This window comes from Amblyomma mixtum, chromosome 9, assembly GCF_055824585.1.
Source record: "Amblyomma mixtum isolate Tamu chromosome 9, ASM5582458v1, whole genome shotgun sequence".
NCBI classification, from domain to species: domain Eukaryota; kingdom Metazoa; phylum Arthropoda; class Arachnida; order Ixodida; family Ixodidae; genus Amblyomma; species Amblyomma mixtum.
Genome location: NC_143020.1, coordinates 18,992,570 through 19,013,639, shown reverse-complemented (window position 1 = coordinate 19,013,639; position 21,070 = coordinate 18,992,570). Strand labels below are relative to the sequence as shown.

General features: G+C 47.6%; 1 protein-coding gene across 3 annotated transcripts in view; it reads left to right on the top strand.

The window, feature by feature from the left end:
* The window catches only part of KrT95D (phosphofurin acidic cluster sorting protein KrT95D), an 87,274-nt gene that overhangs the window by 37,457 nt on the left and 28,747 nt on the right, over positions 1-21,070 (top strand). For 2 of the 3 annotated variants that reach the window (XM_089561980.1, XM_089561978.1), the window contains 7 exons: positions 2,275-2,428; positions 3,652-3,791; positions 7,979-8,038; positions 12,051-12,260; positions 13,702-13,725; positions 13,801-13,869; positions 16,745-17,102. In XM_089561980.1, the coding sequence (XP_089418106.1) occupies positions 2,275-2,428; positions 3,652-3,791; positions 7,979-8,038; positions 12,051-12,260; positions 13,702-13,725; positions 13,801-13,869; positions 16,745-17,102 (1,015 nt within the window). The remainder of the gene's footprint in view (positions 1-2,274; positions 2,429-3,651; positions 3,792-7,978; positions 8,039-12,050; positions 12,261-13,701; positions 13,726-13,800; positions 13,870-16,744; positions 17,103-21,070) is intronic. The other variant, XM_089561979.1, reaches the window with a different exon arrangement.

The following is a 21,070-nucleotide window of genomic DNA, read 5'->3' as shown; positions in this document are numbered from 1 at the left end:
CGCTGGCAGCCAGAAACCGCTGAGCCAGAGAAAAACGAACGCGTTCTGGGCAGCCACCGGAAGTGCGCGGAGCAGCCAGAGAAAATCGAGTGCCTGACTTCGCGCCCTGGCAACCCGTGGGCAGCCAGCGGGCAGCCAGAGGCGGATGATCGAAGAGGCCCAGTCCGGCCCGGAGGAGCAATCATCTCTATCCAAACTGAAATAAGCTGATTTGACGTCATGTTTTCGTGCAAAGCTATTGCTTGCGCCCTTCAAAGTCAAGTGTCAATGCTTCGAAATCACGAGAACACGTTCGCTGTCGAGTAAGGTCTGTGCGAGAAGAGGACACCACCTTGGTTGGCGCCATGCATGCGCAATTGCTCCGTGTTGACAAATTACTTGGAAAGTTTATAAAATTACCTCCTCATGCGGTTGAAGAAAAAAAAATGCATCCAAAACTGAGTGCTGTCCTTTTCTCAACATACTGAATGGCATTAACTTGTCCAGAAGCGGCCTCGATTGTTCAGATTGGGGCATTTTGTGCCGTCGTTCAAGTTGAATGATTTGTTGGTAAAGAAAGAGTTAATGACCAATGATTCGTTAGGGAGCTGTGATGTTCATCACCGAGTGCCCTCTTTCAGCGGCCGCCACCGTGCAGCTGCGAGGAGAGCCTCTGGTGACTGTGTTGTGCTGTTTGAGAGTGTAAGTGTACATGTAGCCAGGCACCCATATGAAAAAGCGTCCAGTGGACATCGACCGGCATCAGAAGAATGATCTGTGGAGGTCGAGTGAACGGAAGATTCATTGAAAGAATACGTTTGCATACTCGTCTTCAGAACTTAGCTCTTGACCTACTTTACACAAAGTAGTATGGGTAAAATGCACTGCTAGCTGGCATGTGATAAATTCTTTCTTCTTCTTTCTTCTTTATTGGTTTATTTTTGGTTTAAAATGCATACGTAAACCAAGGACGAGCAGGCAAAAGGCGTTAAACAACACCTGACTAAGGCCTGCCCTCCTATACAAAAACAAACAACAAATTAAAACAAACATTCAAAGCATTTGACAGCAACCGACTTCGAACAGAAAAAAACGCAGGTTAAAATTGAATTGGCAGTAATATACAGATTTGATACCATATAGTTTCCATATAATTGATTAAGTTTGCATAAATTGTGCATAAATTAATGAGTAAAATAATTGTTGCTCAGTACATGATCATTGTATGATTTCGTTGCGTCGTGCAGAATCATTTCATTGCAGCACTATTTTCTTGTGTGTAATCATTTATCATACGCCAGCTAATGCTCCATTTTTGTAACACCATTTTGTGTAATTGCGCATCCTAATTTTAGAGCGCAGCTCTTGAGTGCCCATTCATAGGTTGAGTGGTGTCCCTCTGTGTTGCCGTCAGTGTAACTGGACACCGAACTTAAAAATTAGCGGAAGTTTAGCTCTGGTCAAACTGGGCAAGTTGCATAAGCAGTGTCGAGAGCGCGCGACTAGGCGCGCAGCAGAGGCGGCGGTGCAGCGACGGTCCTGCCGCCTGGTGGAGTGCGGCTGAAACAGTTGCTATGGCAACGGCGCTCCATCTGTTTGACCTCGCTGCGGCTAAAGGTCAACCGTGGCCACCGCTGGGGGCTACGCGACGGCTCAAAACCTGGCGCAGTATTGCTTACGCAATAAAAACGAAAACTTGTGCGGGCCACGCGGGTGCAGAGTGCCACCGCTCTCTCAGAGGTGGCGCCAGAGTTGTACTCGCTGTAGCGTGCTGAAAGCCGGTGCGGTGCGAAAGGAGTCACACTTGTGCACGCTCCAGACGGACACAGAAGCTTGTAGAAACAACCCCTGTTTACCCATGGAGAGTGCGTCACCATGTGTGATACCCTCTCCACTTTGCTCACGCACGGCGGCGCTGGTCGTAGAGAAGAAACTAAACCTCTGGAAGCCTCACGCCTTGCCTGACCAATAGGGACACGAACCTCGGTGGGGGGGGGGGGGGGGGGGGGGGGTGAGAGAGTGTTTTCACTGTGGATGCTGTGTGTGTGTGCTGCTTTGGTGCCAGGTGGTTGAAATTAATCTGCAACTCTCCACTGTGGTGTCCCTTGTAGCCCATTAGTTGATTTGGGACAATAAGCCTCATGTACAGGCACATACAAGTTTCTGGTGTATGGATGGGTCAGTGTGGAACAGCGAACGGGGGAGACAGAGCGGTAGGTCACAATAAATAGCTTTGATGACTGACGTGCACCATGAATGTGGATGCACTGAGGGGAAGTGGATGTGCTACTGCAGGTGCTGCAGCGTCCGCTGGACCGTGAGCTGGAGCTGCAGGTGGCGGAGGATGCGGGCGGAGGGGCCGGTCCGCCGACCACGGTGGGGCGCGTCCAGCTCGACTCCCTGAGCAGCCAGCCCGTGGAGCAGGAGCTCAAGGCTACCGGACAGCACGGTGAGGCCAGGGGTGGAGAGGGAGGGGTGCTGGGAAAGGTTGTTTAATCGTGCGATCCCGTTGTCTGTCGCCAACTGAAATGTGGCAGAGGTGGTGTTCAAGGAGGCAACTCTGACCACATCAAGAAGATGCATGAAAGTTGTGGTAGTAAACAGAGGCTGCCGTACTTGGAAGGCCATTCAAGGTGGCCAAAAAGAAGGCAGGTTGGCTGACATGTCTTGTAGCAGAAGCGCTATGAGAATATTAATGTTTCTTGCTCTGGGTTTTTTTTCACTGTTTTTGCGCCAGGTATGCCTCCAACTTGTCCAGATTTGAATTCTGACTCAGACATTCTGCTCTTTATTGTGAAACAAACTTCAAAACCTCAGTTGGCCCATGGCTACCCCTACATTTCACAAGTATGTAAGCTAAGTGGTGGTTTTGGGTAAATCAGGCCCTTTGCTTCTGTGTGCAGAAACCAGTGATGCAAGAGCATAGCTAATGCATCTTTGAGCTGCACCTTTGACATGCTGTTTTTTGTCACCCCCTGCTGCGCTTGCCTTCTCTTGGAATCCACTCCGTTACCCTTGTGGACCAGCGGTTATCTTGCCTTCGCATTACATGCCCTGCCCAAGCCCATTTCTTCCTCTTGATTTCAACGAGGATATCATTAACGCGCGTTTGTTCCCTCACCCACTCCGCCCGCTTCTGATCTCTTAACCTTACGCCTATCATTCTCTTTCCATGGCTCGCTGCATTGTCCTTAACTTAAGCGGAACCCTCTTTGTTAGCTTCCACGTTCCTGCCCCATAGGTGAGTACCGGTAGGATACAGCTGTTGTAGACTTTTCTCTTGAGGGATATTGCTAAACTGCCATTCATGACCTGAGAGAACGTGCCAAATGCACTCCACCCCATTCTTATTCATTCAGTGCTCATTAGTTTACTATATATGTATTTATTTATTTATTTAAAATACCTGTAAGGGCCCTCGTGCGAGGGTCCTACATGGGGGGGGGGGGGGGGATACAAGCATAAAAATACGGCACAGACACTGGAAACAAAATACATGTAATAACGAAGTATGAAATAAAGCTAGTAATAAAGCAGAATCCTCATCTGGTTCACTCTGGATGCATTGCAAGTCATGTTGAGTGCGATAGAAAATTTCTTAACTGTGCCCCGTGAAATCAGTCATTGCTTGGACCTTCGATTAATGGCTGTGATTGTGTGGTGACTGTGCAGATGCGGAACGGTCGGCCACGGATGAGGAGTCGTCGTCTTCGTCCAATGAGGAGGCGAGTGACAGCGAGGCGGCCGGTGATGAGCCGCACAACGACGATGCCCTGATCCGCTGTCGGCGGCGGTCTTCCCAAATGCGCAAGGTGGAGGCCGGGGCCTCCCAGGCTCTCGTGTCACTTGTCTCCCTCCAATTCCGCTCGCTTTTCGTGCTTTGGCAGCATTCGGCCAAAAGTTGTGCTGCCATATTGCCAGACATAGGCGCACGAAAGCTGCGTGCAGTGAAACCTCGTTATAACAAACTGGTAGAAAAAAATTGTAAAATAGTTCGTTATAACCAAAATTCAGAATATAAAATTTCGCCAATGAACTCGCGATAGAGAAGCTAAATTTAGTTAACGAAAGCATGGCAACTAGGAAGACCTTTGCCATAGTTGTAGCACTGTTTTGAAACTGCTCACAGTGATTGTGGAAGCCGCAAAAAAAAAAAAAAATGAGCCTCGAATGCCGGTTAAGTTCGCTTCGCCGTGCAGCATCGTAGCATGCGACGGCGGGCAGGTCGAACGCTGGCTATGGTGGCTTCCTCGCATTACAGCGGTGTGGCGTAAAAAAATATGATGCCAGGACAAAGCTCCTCACCGTTTTTACCACTGCCGCTCCGTGCCAGTCGATGTGAGCTGAGGATGGCTGCTGGAAAGCTACAACTGACCGTGTCGCTGGTTTCGGGGCGCTATCGACCGGTGTGAGAGGGGCAAACAGGTGCCAACCGCCTGGCTACCAGCTGTTCTCACTGCTATATCTCCTGTGGCGCTGTTGGTAAATGCGAGATAAAGCGTGAACCATGATGTGAAAGCTTGCCGCTTCACCTCCAGTCACCCGTGCAGTGAGGCAAAGCCTGATGCCTGCCATCCGAACGGGCACAGCTTGGCAGTCGACAGTTGAATATATCCGTTTTATGGCAAGGTGCGTTCGATGTATAAATTAAGAAGTGCTTGTGTTTGTTAAAAATATGTAGGCACTGTTCGATATGGCCAGTAATTTGTAATATCCGTGTTTGTTGTAACAAGGTTTCACTGTATCTACCCGATTTTAGTTCGCTTTTTCTCTTCTTTTTTTTAACAAAAAATGTCTCGGAACGCCTTGCACACTACAGTGACATGCAAAGCTGAAACTTTGCTAGGAACTGTCCCAGTACTGTTCCCATCGGGAGATGATGGCTTAGTCTTTCTGCGCTTGTAGCTTTTTGTTGGCTACGTTAGGTCCAGCTATACTTTGTTGTGCTTTTTGCTGATTTCCCTTGCAATCATTCGTCGGCAGTGTGTATGGGACATCTTTGCTGTGTTTCACGATCCACATTGGCTGTGGTGAATGCGAAGACTCATCGCTACGATGGCATGGACGACAACGTGCTCTGATGCAGAGACAGTGAAAAAAAAAAAACCTGTCGCAGGGCAATCAGGGCTCGTGCAAAAGCGGAAATGCGTTGCAGTTCAGTCCTCCGAACAAACTTTGCAGTCTTTGTTGTTGCGAGCATGAAAATAGGGTATGTGTTGTAATTGAGGCCTCGTTAAGGCATGGGCAATTACTGTCACACCTCGCTCTAATGAAATGTTTTGTAAGTAAATAATGGTATAACGAAGGAATAGCAAGTGCCCTTTGGAAGCTCCTAAAGGAAGCCCATGTGTTTGATATCTCATTTTTACTAAAATTTTAAAATATAACGAACCTTTAATGAACCCCATTGACCATTTCATGCTAAACTCCACATACAGTAAAACCTCATTAATTTGGACTTCAAGGGAGTGGAAAGCACGTCCTAATTATCCAAATGTCGAATTATCGATTGGTCCCTCAAAACTGCCAAAAACCATTAGCGTGAAAGGAAAACTTATTTGGTAGGAACCTGAATAATAGTTGTCTCCTCATAAGACGAAAACTGCATGACAACAGCGATTTCTCGCAGTTCCGTCAAATGTTGTAATTTGCGCACGGTATCTGGAGTGGCGAAAGCAGAACCTCTCCGCAATGGTTAGGGTCTCTGTGTGCACATCAGAGGGGTGTGGAAGACACTGTAATATGCAATTCAGGCCTGTGGACGGATATCTGGAGTATCGCCTGTCGTCATATCTCGACATGATGCCTCATCGGGGGCCTACCCGAATTGACTGATGTGAGCTCCGCATTGTCCGATAAACGGACTTCCGACGCCATAGACTTGCATGGGCATTTGGTGGGACTCCAGTGGCATTCCGAATGATCCACATTTTCGAATTAACAGGGGCTGAATTAACGAGGTTTTACTGTACAACATTTGTGCATTTCTGGGCAAAACTGTGACAAAACAATGATGTGTGAGATTTGCTTGTTGTGTGGCAGCATGTTGATAGCAAAATATGAATGCATGATCTGGCGTGCATAAATTGTTTGCACTTCAGTCTGTACTTAAGGTGCATGCAGCACCTTAAGTATATGATATTAGGCAATATGTGACAGGATATTGCCTCAGCAGTGCTCGAGCTATCAGTGGAGGACATGTAGAAAATGTGTCTGAGTAGGAAGGAAAGTCTAGACTTCTTAATGGTACAAAGAGAAGGGATGGCATAGCTCTTGCATTCTAGGGGCAAAGTTAATTACTGAGAAACGAGGGAAACGTACTTCATTATTCTCTAACGAAGGAGCATCTTCCTTCAAAAACCGGACTAAATGGAAGTGAAATGTGCTGATGGAGAGAAGTTATAGGTTTTCACAGATAACATCAAACAGTTTAGGTCAGTTTTTGATTTTGATAAGTTGCTCAGTGGTTACGGTGCTCTGTTAATGTCCCGAAGGATGCGGGTTCGATCCCTGCCGCAGCTGTCGTATTTCGATGGAGGCGAAATTCTAGAGGCCCGTGTACTGTGCGATGTCAGTGCACGTTAAAGAACCCCAGGTGGTCGAAATTTTCGGAGCCCTTCACTACGGCATCCCTCATTGCCTGGGTCGCTTCGGGACGTAAACCCCCCACAAATCAAAGCTAACTGATTTTGATGGAAAAATATATAATGCTGCGGGTAAACCCCCCCCCCCCCCAAAAGGGTAATTTTTCCTGAAACGAAATTTCTCCTTCCTAATTAGTTCAAAATATTGTTTCAGGCAAAATAAACATGTGTATTGTCATCCAGGCATCTGTGGATAAAACATGCATGCTTGTCTATGTCTGAAAATGACTTGCAAATCTTTGTATCGCACATCTCATCATGCAATCGCCGACTGATTTTTCGGACTCGGCTGGACCTGGAAAATGATCCGTGCATTTTAGCACTCTGGCAAATCAGTGAATTTCAAAAAAACATCTTTCTGCGAAAAGACCGGCTTTAAAAATCCCGAATTTTGCCGCTCCCTACATTCTGCTTGGAAGTGATGATACTGTATAATCTTGTGTAAAGGCCGCACTCGTGTATGGGCCACACCCTGTGTTTTGGAACAGATAATTGAGAAAAAAAATACGATTATACGTTTTTTTTTATTCGTGTATGGGCTGCACGTTGAAAATTCATGCCCAAATTTTAAAAATAAGTGCGGGCCTTACTCACGTTTATACGGTATTAGACCTGATCTGAGCCACAGTCATGCTTTCGTCATGTCCGCACCACCTCACATTATGATAGTCACTTTATGTCACGATACCAGACAATGCGACGTGGCCACAAGCCCCCGATTATAGGTCGCTGGTTTGAATCTCTGCCGGGACCTAGGCTCTAATTTAACTAGTAAGTTCATGCTGTATGAAATGCTGAATCGTACGACACTATATCTGGAACATTCTGCAGCAATTTTTAAAGAGCCCCTGATTACTTCCAACACGTGGTGCTGGCTACCACTGCTATGCTGACGTCTTTTCGACCGAATTTGGTTTAAGAACAGTCTGCACAGTATGGGTGATGTCTATTTTAGTCCAAAAAATCTAAATTTTGGACTCCACAGAGTCCGAAATATTGGTTGCGAAAATGTACACATTCCTACGAGGTGCATGAAATTTTTCTGCAGCGAGGTCTGAAATATTGCGCAAGTCCGAATCATTGGTGTTCGAAAAATCGGTTGGCGACTTTACTTTGCAAACTTATTCTGTCAATCATATATGTGTGCTAAGATGGACGCGTTGGCAGGTATTATGAAAATTGCAGCCTGAGAAAAAACAACATTGAGAGCTTGTTTATGTGAGCTAGCTGTCTTGTGATGATGATCAGGTGTGAGAATGAGGTATGAGGAGAGCCGTATTCGCTTTGTGAGTGGCTCAGTGGTGCTGAGACGCAGCTTCCCCCCCCCCCCCCCCCCCCCCCCCCTGTCATTGCAGAGGAACATCAAGCAGAAGTTCATCGCCCTGCTCAAGAAGTTCCGGGTGCCTGACGCCGAGGTGGGACACTCGGCTCTCATTGGGCTTCGAATCGCGATGGTGGTGCGCCACTGGTGCAAGTATTTACCACGCACTGGACACACTACACTCGCACCACTCACACCACATACACTCGCACTGCCAGAGTACTGTATTTACTCGCATAATAGGCGCACTTTCTTTTTTTTTTTTCAGAAGACCCGGCTCAAAGTCCGGGGTGAGCCTAAAGCGGGGTAAAGTTTCCAAAAATTTTTCGACTAGCATTCTCGCGCTGTAAAACTGAACATGCCATATCAGCGCACATGTGTAAGGGCCTTACAATGGTTTCGTGAAGGAAATATTAAAATAATAAAAAAAAAGATCCGTTGTGGGCCACACTCAAACTTTCCATGACCCACGCGGGAATAGCCTTTGAAATGCACGCGCCATGGCCTCTGCGATCGGCTCCGGCTGCGAATAACAGTTAGTTGAGCAAGAACTTTGTTAAAATGAGCTCGGGTTGTGGAATGTGCGTGAGTGTCTTTTTTTTTCTTCATCTCAGATGGGGGAGGCGGGAGGGCGTCTGCTTGCAGTCGTGTAAATACAGTATTGATCAAGTGCAAAGTTCTGGGTGCGCCTAATATGCAAGTGCACCTATTATGCGAGTAAATACGGTAGTATAGTCGCCACTGCACTACCTTCTGCGGGTCATTTGATAAGTTCTTTGACCACACCGGGCTTGCCAAGTTTTCTTGCCAAGATGGGTGGCGCTGCCCAGTCAGCACCCGAGCAGCATAGGTAATCGGGCCGATATTGTAAATAAATGGTTTCACTCTGGCCCTTTGCCAATACATTTCCAACCTTGGGCCGATATAACCTGTGCTGCTGGGGATGTATAATGTCTTACGATCATTGAAAGTCATAATTCCAGCGTGTTACGCTGAAATTTGAAAGTAACGAGTCCTGTGGGATAACGAATCATTACACTAGCATTGCAAAGACGGATAAGAATTGACTGCAGGCGCTGTTTTTTGTGACCATTATTTTCCTGATAGTTTCCGTGGACTTTTTGCTATCGGTTGACCTCACCTTTGATACCAGAGTCGTTGAGTGGCACTGCTTGGTCGTTATTGTTGCCAACGTCGCAGCAATTAGCTGGCAGTAATAGAGAGGCAAAAGAATGGAATAGAAGAGAAATCGTTATAAAACGTGGCCCCTGGCACACTTTAGGTTTGACACAGTGGTTTTCCCCGAACTCTCTGGCATTGGTCACTGGCGTAAAGCGTCTGTCAGTAAGAATGCCATCGCAATGGGATGCAAGCTTTGATCAGGGACTAATTGGAGGAAGGAAGGAGCATAGGAGTGCAGCACATTGACGATGTACAGATGTTTATTTATTTATTTATTACCTCAAAGGCCCCGGTTGTGGGGCATTACATGAGGGATGGGCGGATTACATGCAGATTATATAAAGATTACAGAGTACATAAAGATCAGGATACATAAAGATTACAGGATACATAAAGATTACTGATTACATAAGGATGGCCTCAATCTTTTTCTTGAAGTCAATGCAGTTGACGATGAGTACAGCTTCCGGCGGCAGATCGTTCCAGTCCCGAGATGATGTGACAAAAAAAGAACGGAAATGAGATGTAGTTCTTGCAGCGGGTGGATATACGGTCTTGATGTGGTTGTTGCGGCTAGAAGGACGATGAGCTGTTGATATGATAGATGATCCTAAAGGTGAATGATAGAACTTGTGGAATAGGCATAGTCGAGATATTTTTCTTCTAGTTTCAAGGTTAGGCAAGGCCGAAATAACACACTCTACGTTAGGGCACTTGAACTGTTCTGATGGTTTGCACAGAGGAAGCGTGAATGTTTCTTGGGTTTATATGTGGCACACCGTGGATGTATGCTAGCAGATGTACGAAGCATCTTCTAGTTTTTGCCACTTAGAGCCTGAGAGGAGTTTCTGTTCGTTGATGCGTGCTCGGTATTTTCACGTTGGTGTTGTGTGCGTTGATTCGTTACGGGCCAAATGCTAAAGCAGAGGTTCTCAAATTTTTTAGTCTTGCAGAACGCCACCATCTTTCGAAACATATGCTGAGGAGCCAGATGTTTCTTGGAATCTGTCCTTTCCTGCCTGATGTGCAGAAAGAATCATGCCGATGCTTGGCACCTGAAGAAGTGCCCAGATTGACTGGTTTTATACTGTAACAGTCTGCTACGATCAACTGTAGTACGATTAGTCCCAGTGTTTGTTTATTTATTTTTACTAATTCATTTGCACATACTGCGGCCCCTACAGGGGTTATCGCAAGAGTGGACATATACAAAACACCGTAGACACAAACAAAACTGTATAAGACATGGCAGCATAAATTAAAACAGCAAAGTTGAAAGCATAGGGAATGCTACACAAATTGGGTGTGGGAGACAGTGAGTAAAAAAATAGAGGTTATCAGTTATAGTTACGGGAAGGAAAGCACAGAACCGGACAATTATTAAGGCAAGAGATTAGGATTATGATAACTTCTGTTTGTCGATGGTATGGCACTCGGGATGTACCTGTCACTTGAGAGTCAGTAGTGCGAATGAACGACACAATGCAAAATTTTAACGCTCCTAGTTGCTGGCGAGGGTAGTTAATTCTAATGATTGTAATATAAAGTCGGTAAACGAAAGGTGCGGCTTGCGGCTTATAATTGCATTTAACGGCTTGAGGAACCCAGGAAGCACTTCAAAGATCCCGGGACTGCTGTGGAACCTAGTTTGAGAGCCCGTGCATTAAGGTACTAGTGTTCAGGATCCTGCTACTGCAACTTGGGACTTGATTTTTTTTATTTGATACCTCAAAGGCCCCTGGTATGGGGCATTACATGAGGGATGGGCATGACAGTTAAACAATAATGGTCTTGATGGCGTTCTTAAAATGGATGGCGTTGATGTGATGCACGGCGTCCTGTGGTAGATCATTCCAGTCCCGGGATGACGTGACGAAAAAAAGATCGAGAATGAGCGGTAGTTCTTGCGGTGGGGGCGTAGACGGGGGCGTAGACGGCGTAGATGGGAAAGCGAAAGCCTCAGAAATGGAAGGGAAGTGATAGCATTCATGAAAGATGTTTTAAGATGAAAGAAAGCCTTCAATGGCTCATACTCATGGCCACGACTCTGTTCTTCTGTCCGTTACATCTGAAGTGAAAGTCGTAACTAGTCATTACTAGTCACAAGTCATGACTAGCTAGTCATTAACCAGTCATCGACTAATTAGTCATGACTAGTTAGTCATTGACCAATCATAACTAGTTAGTCACCAACCAGTCATGACTAGTCAGTCATTAACCAATCATGACTGGTTATCAACTAATTAGTCGACTAGTTATTCATTGACCAATCATAACTGGTTAGTCACTAACCAGTCATGACTAGTCAGTCACTAACCACTCATGACTAGTCAGTCATTAACCAATCATGACTGGTTATCGACTAATTAGTCATTACTGACTAGTTACTAACTAGCCACGAGCTAATTAGTTGTGCCCAGGTAGCCATTAACCAATCATGAACTCATTAGTCATGACTGGTTAGTCATTAACTAATCATGACTAGTTAGTCATGGGTCACGACTACTTAGTCATGACTATCCAATCTAAGTCGCCCCATAACCACCTCGTGTTTGCCTACGGCAAGTTGCGTAGAAAGGCTTTAACCTCGTGCACTTTAGATTGTCAAAGTGCCTTCGTGATGGGTTCCAAAGCGCGACAAGACGGAGACGAAAGGAAAAGAACACACACGACAAGCACTCACTCGTGTGTGTTCTTTTCCTTTCGTCTCTGTCTTGTCGCGCTTTGGAACTCATCATGAATGTTTACCAACTTGCCCAACTTTTTGCCTTCTGTCAAAGTGCCCCCTGAATTTTTTTAAACGTCTTCTACGATTGTTCTCTAGTTGTTCTCTTCTCTGGACGGTAGAAGTCTTTTGAGCGTTCTCGCAGTCTGTTTGGGCGTGACTGCAGTGCCTCCCCCCTCCCCCCTTGTGTGGAGTGCAGGCCTTTGGCACGGACCCTGGCCTGGAGCAGGAGCTGCTGGAGAAGCCCGGCCTGCAGGAGCTCCTCCTCGACGAGCTGGGCCTGTCGGAGGAGGAGAGCGGGGGTGCCGAAGACGACCTCAGCCTGGGCTCCTCGACACCCAAGCCCAGCCTGCGGCCCTTCTTCTCTTCCGCCACCCTGGTGCCCATCGGGGGGGACGACGGCAGCCGGGTGCGTCCCCCTCTTCCCCTCTACCCCTCCCTCTCCCCGGTGCCGTGCTGGGTATGTTCCCATCTTGCCACTGTGAGCGGCAGCCGTATTTCTTCCAGAGGTGAAATGTCAAAGGCACCCGCGTGCTGTGCACATTACAGAATCCCAGGTGTTTGAAATTTTATTGCGAAAGCAATACTAGTTGCACTTTCAGCCCGTCGCATAGCGAGGCCGGTAGCTACCATATTGGCATATTAAATTGCATTGGTTTGGATTGGATTGAATTGGATTGGCTTGGATTGGATTGGATTGGATTGTATAACCGATGCATCACCACAAGTCTAACCACCAGCTACACTACCAGCTGAACCATGGCGTAGGTACGGATATTGCTTTCGCAATTACCGGGCTTAACCAAGATAAGCCACAGCGAATTTTCTGGAGCCCTCCACTTGCGACACCTCTACCTCTCTTTTTCTTTTACGTTTGAAGCTGGTTATAATGAAATAGAAAAAGGTCCGAGATTTTTCGTTACATTCAGGTTTCCAATACATGCAGTTTTTGCGAGAAGATTTGAAAGGACAATGCAGAACGGAAACCAGAATAAGAAATAAATGCAGGTGCAATCACCTTGATAACGTTCACAGGAAACCTTGTTATTCGAAGCTATAAATGTGGAGAAACATTTCGCGATCGCGCTGATAGCGTGACTCCGCCACAGCTTGCGGAACGCAGCTTTGTGACCTGGAAAGAAGAGTATGCGAGCCGGGATGTGGGATCACATTGCCGTATTGTGGGGCCTGTAGGGGAACATGGGGATGGGATTAGGGGGCAGTCAGAGGCTCTTGCTTCTATTCGCTTCTTCCAGTAGGTTCCCTCCATTGGTTTTCATGAAGACTGTTGTTACTCTGGGAAACATGCTTTTCTTGCCTCTTCAGGCATTAGCTATATCAGCTATCGGTGACATGAGGTGGTGCGGACATGAAAGCATAACTCTGGCACAATCCATTTTTGTCGCTGGTAAACGGAACATGGGAAACGGCCAGGTTAGCGATTTTTCAAGTTGTATTTTTTTTTTTTATCAGCAAAGTTTTTGGAGTTCACGAATTTTTTGGACTGTTTGATTATTTGCAAAATTTTTTGGGTTCTGCCGAATCCAAGAAATCAGTCAGCAACTGTATTCGCGCAAATATTATTTCTCGGCTTATTTCAGTGCAGGCGAAACACAAAGGGTGCCTGTGTACTGTGCACTCACGTGCATGTTAAAGAGCCTTAGGTAGTCGAAATTCATCCGGAGCAGCTTCGGGAAATTTAAACATTAAAACACCCATAATAACGACAAATTTAAAACACCCACAATAACGACAAGGAAAGTTTGGTTTTATTTTTAGTCTAAGGCAGTGTGTAATTGCATCACGCTCCATATGTAAAGCATCTCTCATCCCTTCACTCTGTTTTTCAGGGCCAGGACTCAGACAGCATACAGGTAAGGTGGCCGTGCTCTGGTCTTCCATCTCAAGTGGAGAGGGGATCGAATCTCAAGCCTGTTTCACTCCAACAGGACACGGACGAAGAAAGTCCACCAGCTCAAGAGACGGCTCCACCTCCGCCCATTACGCCGCGTGAAGACGTGAGTGAATAACATATATATATTTTTTTTGTGCAGATTGAAAAAAGAATTGTATGCAGGTGTTCGTGCATGCTTACATTTCTAATGTAGACAGTTATAATTGTTGCCTTCACGGTTGGTTTCCAGCAACACCGCAACTGCAAAAGCAAATGCTGATTTAAGCACCTGCCTCGGTTATGTTGGCACTGCTGCGTTATATTTTTCGTTATGTTCATCTCTTGGGCCCTCTGTGCAGTTCCTGCCGCAGCGTGTTCGCTTTCACATCTGGGCTTTGTGTCATCATGGTCGTTATTCGATATGGTAATCGCACGGTAACCGCATGGTAATCAAAGACCGAGTTGTAGATGAGGCCGCTGTGCTATATGCATGGCGCATGCCAACATTCAGAGCGATGCGATCATTCAAAAGTGTCACAATGTGTCGAATACAGTGAACTACTACTTCTAGCAGCTTATTTTCCTAAAATCTCAAACTTCTAAATACTTAGAAAAATATTCGAGGTTTTCGAATCTTTCTGTTCACTTCAAAACCTGAATCGAATACTGCATTTTTAGCCTCAACATCCGAAACGCTTGAATATTTGCACAACCCTACTCAATGCACGACTTGAGCTGAAGAGTGAGGGCCGGTACTGAGCTCTGGTACCGTGCACACGGAGGTGCGAAGGTGTGCTGCTTTTACTGTACGTTCAAGAAAGGATCCTCGCTTGAAGGCACGGGGAAGCTTACTTGTTTGTCTCGTGAGGCGCAGAAGATTAATGAATACCATTGAGCAGAATCGCCTTATTCATGGCGACTGCAAAAGTTAGTCTTAACCAAGAGACAGGCAAAGAGACAGTTCGTCTTAAGCAGGACCCACTTGCACAAAGCAAATTAGCCTAGTTCCCAGTCTAGCCTCATTTGCAGTCTACACTCTCCGATGGTTATGAGTGAAGGGAGAAAAGGAGCATAACTGGCTCACTTTGTCGGCGGACATTTCAACCACACTGTGAGGAAAACAAACATGAACTCTGACTCGGGTCGTGAGCTGGGGCGTTGGTTTTCCTGTCAGCATGGTTGAGGTGTCCGTTGACAAAGTGAGCCAGTTATGCCCCTTTCCCCCGTTCCTAAAAATGATTGGAGGGTCCTTAAGGGTAACAGAGTGGATTCCAAGAGAAGGCAAGCATAGCACGGGGGCGGCAGAAAGTTACGTTGGCGGATGAGATCAAGAAATCTGCGGGAATATGGTGGCCGCAACTGGCGAAGTACAGAGTTCATTGGAGAGTCATGGGAGAGGGCTTTGCCCTGCAGTCGGCGTAGTCAGGCTGATGATGATGATGAAAGCTAGAATGGGAACTAGACTAATTTGCTACATGCTAGGAGGGCCAGGATTTTTGTGCGGTAGCATCAGGAGCTTATTGGGCCATTTGGCAGAGTTGCCACCTCGTGTAGTACTTTGTATCTGAACTTCGTTGTTCTGCCCACCATACTGCCGGAGCAGTGCATATTTTGACTCATTTTTGCCGCAGATGGTCAGCAATTGGAACCACCTGCGCACCTTGGTTGGCCTGTGTTTGTTTAACCCTTTGACTGTCGAATATTCTCGAAAAAAATTCGCCCTCAGTGTCAAAATTTTTTTATTGGCGATTTCAAACAAATCAAACTCACAAAGTTAGAATAAATAGGCGAAAAATGTATAGAGAGATGATTACAATTACAGCATCAATAAAAACGATGAAAATTTTCAATACTACATAGGATCCTTGAAAAACAAGCAAAAATGGCAAAGTGGCAAACAAAAAATGGCAAAATGGCAGGCTGCATTCCGAAGGGAATGCATTCATAACCATAACGCAGTGCTACTAGGCACCCGAACCGCCACAAGCTCTCACTAAACTGGAGAGCAATGACACTCCGTGAGGGTTGATAAACCGAGAGAGTCTCAACAAAGATAAACATCAGGTCTACGGGCCTCCGGAAGGGTTTCGGCAAAGATAGAAATCAGCTTTGGCGTTTCCGGTGCGATCTCACAGAGCATCCGAAAGTGCGCGGGCGAGCTGAGGTCACAATAAGAATTTTTTCTTCCATAAGATTGTAGCATAAGCAATTTTGTTACAATTTTTTATAAGTTGCTGAAGGTGGCAGCAGCACCTCCGAGAAAGAACGAAGTCCCAGCAAGCACAAAAGTCAAATTTCGCGCTTCTGTTGCGATTGCGAAAAGAGAAACCGAAGCCCGCCCACGACGTGTGGTCGCGCCGTTGCAATCCACGGCCAACACCGATAGCCACACGCAGTTTGCTTTTTTTGCTGGAAGATATAGTAACATAAGCTGTATCTTGGCAGTTCTTGTAGTTCTCAGAAGATGGCAGCACATCCCAGAGCACGCATCTTTTTAGAAAGGCGCGAAATTTCAAACGAGCGCTCAGCGCAGTACCCGAACGGCAAAAACGCCGCGGGACGGAATGCGGCCGTAGTACCCGTACGGCAAAAACAGTCAAAGGGTTAAAACAGCCGCTGAAAACATAGTGTTTGACTAATCTGCCATGTTACCTAATGCGATCTCCTATCTTGTTTAAACTTATGGTTTTCTTTGCTGTGTTATGTCTTGCTTTTGTTTTGTTGCATTATGACTATTTTTCTTCCGTTTATCCACTCCCTTCTGTTACGCCTCCTGAGGGCTTGAAGGTATTCTAATACATAAATAAATATAAATGTTCTCACACTGTTAATCACGTTCAAGAATTATTCTGAATACTGTTCATCTTAATGTGAGCTTTTATTATAAATTGTCTGAGTTCTTCGTGAGCCTTATTCTCTGTTGTCTACTACTGTATATGTGAGACATTTTGAGATGTTTCGAGAACACTGAGATGTGTGTGTGGTGCTGTGCGCCCCAGGCGGCCGGTGTGCAGCGGGTGGTGGAGCAGCTGTCGCGGCTGCTTCCGGCCGAGGAGTGGGCCCTGCCCGAGCGGCTGGTGCTGGCTGAGGCACCCCTGGTGCGGCCCCTGCCCTCCCTGCCCGTCCTGGTGGTGGGGGGCACCGACCTGCTGCGCGCTGCCCTGGGCTCCCTGGTGGGGCGCCTGCAGAAGTTCTGCCACTGCAATGCCCGCCCGCCCGGCACCGTGCGTGTCGGGGTGCTGGGGTCGGAGGCCTTCCTGGCGGCCCTGGTGCGGCTCTACGTGGAGCAGCTGTCGGCCAAGCCGCCCGAGTGGCAGGCCTACCTGCGCTTCTTCCCCATGCCGGCTGCACCCTCTGGTCAGTGGCACCACCTGCCCCTTTCTAATCCTCCTCACCAGCTTTCCGGCACCAGGGTTTCTCACGCCATGTGCTGCAAACCCTTGGGTTTGTTGGGAATGCTTTAGCAACAACAACTGTTAATGGTGGATGCAGATTTTACATTGCGAAAAATGGTAAAAAAAATTTTAAAGTGCAGCTCCTAGGCACCTGATCTTGCACTGAATGCCATGCCTCGCCATTGGCCACGGCATAACCGAGCAAACTAGCACACTGAAGGATGAACGTGGATACAGAGCGTAGCAGAGGATTAAAGACTGCAATAGCGAAGAGAGCACGAGCGGGAAAGCAGTAGCATGAAGGCAGGTCACACAGCTGCGACTTGCAGCAAAAGTGAATGAAAAGATTGTTCTGGAGCACGCCTGAAAGCACAAGGGGGAAAGTGGTAGCGTGAAGGCAGGTCGCACAGCTGCGACTTGCAGCAATAGTGAAGGAAAAGATTGTTCTGGAGTACGCCTGAAAGCACAAGGGGGAAAGCGGTAGCGTGAAGGCAGGTTGCACAGCTGCGACTTGCAGCAGAAATGAAGGAAAAGATTGTTCTGTAGCATGCTTGAAAATACAAAAAAGGAAAGCGATAGCGTGAAGGCAGGTCACACAGCTGCGACTGGCAGCAAAAGTGAAGGAAAAGATTGTTCTGGAGCACGCCTGAAAGCACAAGGGGGAAAGCGGTAGCATGAAGGCTGGTCGCACAGCTGCGACTTGCAGCAAAAGTGAAGGAAAAGATTGTTCTGGAGCACGCTTCAAAAGCACAAGGGGGAAAGCGGTAGCGTGAAGGCAGGTCACACAGCTGCGACTTGCAGCAAAAGTGAAGGAAAAGATTGTTCTGGAGCACGCTTCAAAAGCACAAGGGGAAAAGCGGTAGCGTGAAGGCAGGTCACACAGCTGCGACTTGCAGCAAAAGTGAAGGAAAAGATTGTTCTGGAGCACGCTTCAAAAGCACAAGGGGGAAAGCGGTAGCGTGAAGGCAGGTCGCACAGCTGCGACTTGCAGCAAAAGTGAAGGAAAAGATTGTTCTGGAGCACGCTTCAAAAGCACAAGGGGGAAAGCGGTAGCATGAAGGCAGGTCGCACAGCTGCGACTTGCAGCAAAAGTGAAGGAAAAGATTCTTCTGGAGCACGCTTCAAAAGCACAAGGGGGAAAGCGGTAGCGTGAAGGCAGGTCGCACAGCTGCGACTTGCAGCAAAAGTGAAGGCAAAGATTGTTCTGGAGCACGCTTCAAAAGCACAAGGGCGAAAGCGGTAGCGTGAAGGCAGGTCGCACAGCTGCGACTTGCAGCAAAAGTGAAGGAAAAGATTGTTCTGGAGCACGCTTCAAAAGCACAAGGCGGAAAGCGGTAGCGTGAAGGCAGGTCGCACAGCTGCGAATTGCAGCAAAAGTGAAGGAAAAGATTGTTCTGGAGCACGCCTGAAAGCACAAGGGTGAAAGCGATAGCGTGAAGGCAGGTCGCAAAGCTGCGACTTGCAGCAAAAGTGAAGGAGAAGATTGTTCTGGACCACGCCTGAAAGCACAAGGGGGGGAAGCGGTAGCATAAAAGCAGGTTGCGCGGCGTTGTCGCATGAAGGAAAGATTGTTGTGGAGTACGCTTGAACGCTCAGGCTCCCACTTGTGCATCTCAGCTCACAGCACTGGTCCTTCTCTCTCCGTGACACTGGTGAAGTGGGCATGTGACCTTGGAGGAGGGAAGACGGTGATAGTGAAGGGAGCGCGAGGAGGAAGGCGCAGGAGGAGGGAAGGGTAGCAGCATGAAAAGTAGAGAAGGGTAGCAGCATGAAGAGTAGAGAAGGGTAGCGTGTGCCGTTGTTTGCTTGCCGATGACGTGAGGAAAGCATGCATCTCTCGCTAGAGTATGTGTGCTTATACAAAGAATTCCGTTTTTATCTGGGGGATTTAAAAAAATTCCTGTGAGCAAACTGCTGGCCTAATCGAGAGCAAACTTCGCTCACGAGGTAGCATATAATGGTCGACGTTCTTTGAGACGTAATTAAACGTCGGTACTTGCCTGCATTTCCTGAAATTAAGAAAAAACTGCTGTCAACTACTAATAAAGCTGTCGCAGACGCGAGCCGAGCAGCTGGTTCGACAGGGCGCGCCATCTGCTGGAAGGCGAGATTCGACGAGCAGACAAGCCGCATCTTCGAAGCCAGCGCGCTACCCTCCCACCCACTGAGCAGGGACGTCGTTTGCCTTGCCTTCCGGCAGATGGCGCGCCCTGTCAAACCAGCTGCTCGGCTCGCGTCTGCGACAGCTTTATTAGCAGTTGACAGCAGTTTTTTCTTAATTTCAGGAAATGCAGGCAAGTACTGACGTTTAATTACGTCTCAAAGAACGTCAACCATAATATGCTACCCCGTGAGCGAAGTTTGCTCTCGATTAGGCCAGTAGTTTGCTCGCAGGAATGTTTGAAATCCCCCAGATAAAAACGGAATTCTCTGTATATAAGCGCATAGGTCGTTCGCCCGAGGCGAGGCTCAGCGGCAGCGGAACACTGTCTACTCTGCCCAATCGGAACCAGGGCCGCCTCCTCGCTTGACAGGGCAGTAACCCCGGATCCACAACATTAGTGCAGACTAGAGGTTCTCCAACTGGGTTCTGTAGAACCTAGGGGTTCTGCGGGCTGCTTTTGTGGGTTCCCTGAGCACCCATAGTGGCCAGTCCCCCTTTCCAGTACGCCTCTTGCGGGTGTGTGCAGACCAGACAGAGTACTTGCAGTGGTTTGTTAAAACTCATGTTTTCTGTTGCTCGACTTTTAGATGCTAAAACGCCAGCAGGGTAGGCACGAGGGTCGGCAGTGGGAGCATTACGTAACCTGATGTTTCACTATCAAGCTCACTTTTTTCATTATTGGCATGCGTGTTCACGAACGGCACCGCACGTGCACTTGATGACTGGTGGCGGTGGCCGTACCGCTGAGCTAGCTAAGCCAAGCTATGGCTGGAATGGATTGGTGGCGGAACTCAGTAGGCGGCAGCATGTGTTCCAGGACATATATACAGTCGGCGACTGACTTTTCGGACTCTCTAGGGACCGCGAAAACGACAGAAAAAAAGGGCAGTCCGGAAAATCATATTTCACTGAAAAAACCAAGAACTTATTACCAATATGCTTGAGGAAGCGGCCGGTTGTATTGCACACATTCTGAAGCGTCTCATGACTATATTTCGCCGTGCGACATACCGTATGAACGCGTATAAGGGCCGCAATTTTTTTTTCCCAGATTCGAAGGCCAATTTTCAGGGTGCGGCCCATACACGCGATGTGCGAAAAAAAAAATTTTTAGGTAAAAACACACCAACCAGGGAATGAGCGACATTTATTCTACGTTCAGTCACTCGCGCACGCTCATCCCAAAAGAAGCCGCTCAGCATGTCCGCTGTCAACGCATAGCCGTTGTTCCGCACTTTCATCACATAGCAGCTCTTCTTCCAGTTCGGGAAACTCGCGCAACTTGCCTCGGAAAGTGCGCTTTTTGCAGCTTGCATTTCTCTTCTGGTTGCACCATCATCAGACGCATTTCTCGGCCATGTCGAATTTCCCACCCACTGCACGCTTGCCGTGTTCGAGAGCTAACTCCCAGCCGTGTAGCTATTAAGGTGCTTGCCCATTGGACTAAAACTGCAACTCTCAGCGGCAGCACGCGAAAGCCACAACCACAACTATTACGGCAAACGCGCTAACAAGACGCAAAAGGCTGGAGCTGGTGATACTGATGCCGAATTGCCGATGTGAATAGCAAAAAATCGCGGCGGAGAAAAAAGTTGATGATGATGATGATCACATGCTCGGGCGCCATCCATGGACGGCACTTGGAAGCTCCTGTGCGTGCGCCGTGGCCACCGCGATCTGCTCTGGCGGTGCGCCGAAAGCGGGCTTCTATCGCGGAGGCCACGGCACGCGCGTAGCCTCCGCGATCGTATTCGTGTTCCGTATTC